The 5,840-nt window shown below is 43.3% G+C and overlaps 1 protein-coding gene across 1 annotated transcript in view; it reads left to right on the top strand.

Moving 5' to 3' along the window:
- LOC105811843 (putative EGF-like module-containing mucin-like hormone receptor-like 4) overlaps window positions 1-5,840 on the top strand; it is a 28,315-nt gene that overhangs the window by 14,027 nt on the left and 8,448 nt on the right. Inside the window, exon 6 of the mRNA XM_012646117.1 lies at window positions 588-782. Within this exon, the coding sequence (XP_012501571.1) occupies window positions 588-782 (195 nt within the window). The remainder of the gene's footprint in view (window positions 1-587; window positions 783-5,840) is intronic.

The following is a 5,840-nucleotide window of genomic DNA, read 5'->3' as shown; positions in this document are numbered from 1 at the left end:
TCATCCTATGCATTTCATAGAACAAGACTCTAAGATAAAGAGTCATGGGGTAGTCACTTACTTGAGAGGGGATTCCAGGAAACGCCAGTAGGGAAATGGGAAAATTACATGGCAATAAGACAGAAACCAACACAGGGAGCATTATTAAGCCTGTCACCACTGTGGGCAATGGATCTTATGAATTCTTGGGGACCCTGGACATCCGTGTAGAACTCACATCTGAGAGTCATTCTAACTGAGTGGAAAGGGGTATTTATACTCTAGCTCCCTTTAGTCATTTATTGAGAGCTGTACCCAGGGGATGTTGATTCTCTGACACTTCCATGGACATGGGCGGAGTGAGCTCGAGCTAACAAGGAAAGCCCTCAGACACTGGGGAGACAGCACTGGTCTAGTTGTTTGGATTTTTCAACACTCCTGTGTGGAGAATGCTATTACTGCCCCCATGTTGAAGATGGGAACACCAAGTCTCAGAGAGGTTAAGTCACTTGTTCAGGGACTGAACTCAGAAGACCACCTGTCTTTCCGTCAGGAATACAGCAGCGTAGCTGGAAACTATAAAAGATTCCTCCTTTGGTGGCTTGCAGGAGGATCCTGTGCTGACCGTGATCACCCACGTGGGGCTCATCCTCTCCCTGCTGTGCCTCTTCCTGGCCGTCCTCACCTTCCTTCTGTGCCGGCCCATCCAGAACACCAGCACCACCCTCCACCTGCAGCTCTCCCTCTGCCTCTTCCTGGCCCACCTCCTTTTCCTCACAGGCATCAACAGAACTGAGCCTGAGGTATGCAATTAACCAAATTATCACACTGTCCTAATCTAATCCAGCTATCTTCTCCTGAGAAAAGGTGAGGAGGGAGGCATTAATCAGGTGCGATGATGCAGGGGGGAAAGCATGGGTTCCCATGTCAGCTTTCCTCCCGTGTAACTGTGAACAAGACCCGTACTTTCTGAGGGACCATTAGCAAGGTGACTGAGAGTCAGTCTGATGGTATTAGGGCAACACTAGCTGTTATAACAGTCAACTCCAAAATGTCAGAGGCTCAGCACAATAGCAGTGACTTTTTCCCTTATGCATCAGTAGAGGGTGAGCAAATAGGTTTTAGGAGTGTCTATCTTCTTCTCTCAGACTGACTGATGCTGTCCATACACAGTTTCCAAGGTCACCCTGGGGTCGTCTCCATTTTATCCAACTGGGAGGGGTAAAAGAGCATGGCAGAGTCCCATGGGGCAGGTCTATATGGGCTGCACCAGGAAGTGGTGGAGATCACCTCCCCTCACATTCTATTGGCTAGAACTCAGTCACATGGTCACACTTAACAGCAAGGGCTGCTGGGAAATGTAGTCCCTAGCTGGGAAGCCACTTCCCAGCAACAAATACATGTTCTATATTTGCAAGTTGGGGATGGACTTGAATTTTTGGTGGCCAGTGGCTTTGCCACACTGATCTACACTTGAATTCAACTCTTCATCCTACTTGCGTGTGACCTTGTTGAAGTGACTTTCCCTTCTATTTATTCAGTTATATATTTTTTAAAATTAACCGATAATAATTACATATATTTTTGTGCACAATCTGTTGTTTAGAAATATGTGTACATTATGGAATGGCTAAATCTCTCTAATTAACATATGCCTTATATCACATCCTCATTTTTGTGGTGAGAACACTTAAAATATGCTCTCTTAGCAATTTTTAAGTGTAAAATAGCTTGTTATTAAATACAGTCACTGTGTTTTACAATAGATCTCTCGTGACTTCCTCTTTTTAAACTTCCTCTCTAAAACAGTGTCCCTGTCATAGGGCTCTAATAAAGACTTAAAAAGATAAAAGATATTTAAATAGAAGAATGTGGATTCATTGCTCAGACAACAATACTAGCTTTTACCTTTATGGAGATCATGGCCATCATAATATTCAGGAAGAATTGGAACTAGATTTTCTCCAAGGCTCCTTTTAACTCTAAAGCAGTATAATCACACAGCTAGAAAGTTATGAAAGCACTTTTTTTTTCTGAGAGGAAGGCACTCCTTTCTGGGGGCCTCTCCCTAGTCTTGGTTGGTTTCCTTACAAGCGGGTACCGATAAGGATTCAGTCAAAGATTCAAGGGAAACCCTCTGCCAATCTCCTCCTTCCCTTCTCTCCTACACCCTCTGTAGCTCCCTACTCTGTGGTATTTTGCCTCATAAATTCTAGCTAACTTGTATTGGTTGTCTAGAGTTGTCGTAACAAAGTACCATAAACTCAGTGGCTTAACCACCAGAAACGTATTGTCTCACAGTTCTGCAGACCAGACGTCAAAAAATTTGTGTTGACAGGGTTGGTTCTTACTCAGGGCTGCACAGGAGAACCTGTTCCATGCCCCTCCTCCAGCTTCTGGTGGTTTCTGGCCATCTTTGCCATTCCTGGGCTTGCAGAAGCATCACCACCATCTCTGCCTTATCTTCACGTGATGCTTTTTTCGTGTGTGTGTTTGCCTTTTCTATAAAGACCCAAGTAATGTCAGCTGAGGGGCCAACCCTAGTGCAGTGTGACCTTATCTTAAGTATTAATAATTACATCTACAAGCCTTTTTTTTTTTCAAACAAGGTCGCATTCTGAGATATGGGGCGATAGCACTTCGATGTATGAATTTGGGGAAGGAAAACGCAGTTCAACCCATCACAGTCTCCTGAAACTCTGAATTCCTGTTTCCTCAATTCAGCAAGACTGCTGGGGCTTATTTGGGGGTTTCTCCTTCCTGGGCTGTGACCTGGGAACCCTCTTTGGAAGTGAGCAGCAGGCTTCAGGGAGTCACCTCACCTGTGTCCCTCCTTTTAGGAATCACTGTGTGCACTGCCTACTGTCCAATATCTCAAACTCACAATCTCATGTATTGTATTCAACGTTTCGTTGTTCAAGGTGGGAGGGTCAATGCAGTTCCTATTACTTTATCATGACTAGTTATGGACGTTTTGTTACCCACGTGGAATAGAGAACTTTGTATCTGTGAACGCGTCTGGAGAATTGTGAGAGATCATAAAGCACAACTTCTAGAAAAGTATATTCATTTACTAGGGCTGCCATGACAAGTACCACAGACTGGGTGACTTAAACAACAGAAATTTATTTTCTCACGGTTTCGGAGGGTGCAAGCCTGAGACCTAGGTGTCTGCAGGGTTAGTTTCTTCTGGAGTCTCCCTCCTTGGCTTGTAGACGTCTGTCTTCTCCCTGTGCCTTCACACGGTCGACTCTCTGTGTGTGTCTGTGTCCTAACCGCCTCTTCTTATGTGGACATGAGTCAGGTTGGAGCAAAGCCCACCCCAATGACCTCGTTTTACCTGAATCACCTCTTTAAAGGCTCTGTCTCCAAGTACAGTCCCACGATGTGGTGCTGAGGATTAGAACTGCAGCCCTTGGACTTGGAAGAACACACTTCAGCCCGTAACAAAGAGAGAATGATGTAGTCAATCGAGCTTTTTAATCTCTTCTGGTGTACATAAACCAAACTGGGTTTTCTCTTTATATCGGGCAAAAAACCTAAGCCTCTGTAATTTCCAAGACGATGAAACCCCACTAGGACGTATATTTTCAGAATGTTTTCACTTGCAGAAGTGTAAAGGCAAACTGGAAAAAAAATACAAGTGTTTCTGATAGTTGCCAACATCAATATAATATAGAATACTGTTCATACTTCAACAGGAGGTCATTGGAAATGTACAAGTTAGTAGATTGTATCACAAGTTACTCTTGATGAGATCTAGATATCTAACGTGCAGCGTGGTGGGTATAGTTAATACCAATGTGTGGCCTATTTAAAAATTGCGAAGAGAGTAGATTTTAAATGTTCTCATTATAAAAAATAAGTATGTGAGGTGATGCATATGTTAATTAGCTGGATATAATTATTCCACAATGTGTGTGTATACATATGCATATATATAAAATCCTATTATACATGGTAGCTACATAGAATTTTTGTCAATTGTACCTAATAGAAAATAAAATTTAGAAATAATAATGTCTTGTATACTTAGAATTTGCTAAAAGAGTAGACCTTATGTGTTCCCACCATACACAAAAAAGTGTTAACTATATGAGTGTGGGTATGTTAATTAGCTTGATTGTAGCAATCCTTTGCTGAAGGTTTATGTGTGTTAAAACACCACATTGTACGCTTTCAATATATACAATTTTTAAATTTGTTAATCATACATCAATAAAGCTGAAAAAAGATACTTTAGTCATTAAATAAGATCTAGAGGTATTTGGGTCGCTAAGTTTAAAACATTTTGCTTTGGAAGAAACATCAGAACCCAGTTAACCTTGGATGGTAGCATTTCCTTTCTGATTAAATAATTGTGTGTGTGTGTGTGTGTGTGTGTGTGTATGTGTGTGTTGGCTTAGATAGTTTAGAAATGTGTAGTACTTGAGATGTTTCTATAATAGATCAAAAGCAAAAAAAAAAAACCAGTCAAAAATTTAATTTCTTAGTATTTATTTGTGTAGTTATTCCATTTATGGCATGTGATCCTGGTATTTTCACCTAAGAAAAGTGATATCAGATGGCCCTAAAAATGCATTTATTTGTGTTGAGGCAGCTCCAGTGAATGGCGGATGTTTTCTCCCATGTGCTCATTAGCATTCTGTTCCCCAACCAGATCCCGCAGCAAGTGAGTGCAAGTTGCTTATTTGTGATCTGAGAGGGGGAAAAACGACAGAGAAGTAAAAACAGTCATTAAACAGAAGTGTTTTTTCATTTCAAAGTGTTATGGAGGTACATATGTTTTTGGTTACATGGATCGCTTTTGTAATGCTCGAGTCGGTGTTCATTGTACCCGTTAGGCAGGTTTTCACCCAACCCCTCTACCCTCTTCCCCACTGCTTGATTTTTTCCTTTGAGATTTACTTCCCTATATGCACATGTGTGCTTGTCAGTTATTTCCAATTTAATAGTGAGTACATGTGGTGTTTGCTTTTCCGTTCTTTAAATCTGTGGTTCCCCAACCCCTGGGCCAGACCAGCACCGGTCTGTGGCCTGTTAGGAACGGGGCTGCACAGCAGGAGGTGAGCGGCGGGCGAGCGAGTGAAGCTTTATCTGTATTTACAGTCGCTCCCCAGCGCTCACATCACTGCACAAGCCTTTCCACGACCTGGGTCCGTGGAAAGATTGTCTTTCATGAAACTGGCCCCTGGTGCCAAAAAGGTTGGGGACCTCTGCTTTAGATACTTCCCTTGGGACAATGGTCTCCAGTTCCAACCAAATTGTTGCAAAAGGCATTAAGTCATCCTTCTTCGTGGATGAGTCGTATTCCATGGTATACATATACCACATTTTGTTAAGAAGTGTTTTAAAGGAAATTTCCACTGAGGGCAACTGGGACGTAATCCCACTGAGGAGCTCCAGGGGGCAGCATAGAGCACATGTCTTAGAACTTGTCCACCTGAAGGGCTTAGGCAATAGAGTATTTACCTACCAAGTGTTGTCTGTTATGCATTTAGGGAGCTGTTCCCAGGACAGCTACTCCTTGACTTTCTGGCTTGCTCCATGCATGAGATAAGCAGACTTCAGTGGCCAGCAGAAGTCCCCAGAAAATGGGTTGCCCCCTAGCAAAATGGCCCAGGTGCTCAAAGGGAAATTCCAGGCAGCATCCAGGAAATGCTAAGAGCTGAGGCTACACTCAGGTACAGATCGCACCTGCTGCACGCCCCTCACTCTTCTCTCCCCCTCCAGGGGCTCTGCTCTGTCATTGCAGGGCTGCTGCACTACCTCTACCTGGCCGCCTTCACCTGGATGTTCCTCGAAGGGCTGCACCTCTTCCTCACCGTCAGGAACCTCAAGGTGGCTAACTACACCAGCTC

This window comes from Propithecus coquereli, unplaced genomic scaffold (assembly GCF_000956105.1).
Source record: "Propithecus coquereli isolate 6110/MARCELLA unplaced genomic scaffold, Pcoq_1.0 Scaffold241, whole genome shotgun sequence".
Lineage (NCBI taxonomy): Eukaryota > Metazoa > Chordata > Mammalia > Primates > Indriidae > Propithecus > Propithecus coquereli.
The sequence above is the reverse complement of the archived record's forward strand: the minus strand, read 5'-3'. Positions and strand labels throughout refer to the sequence as shown.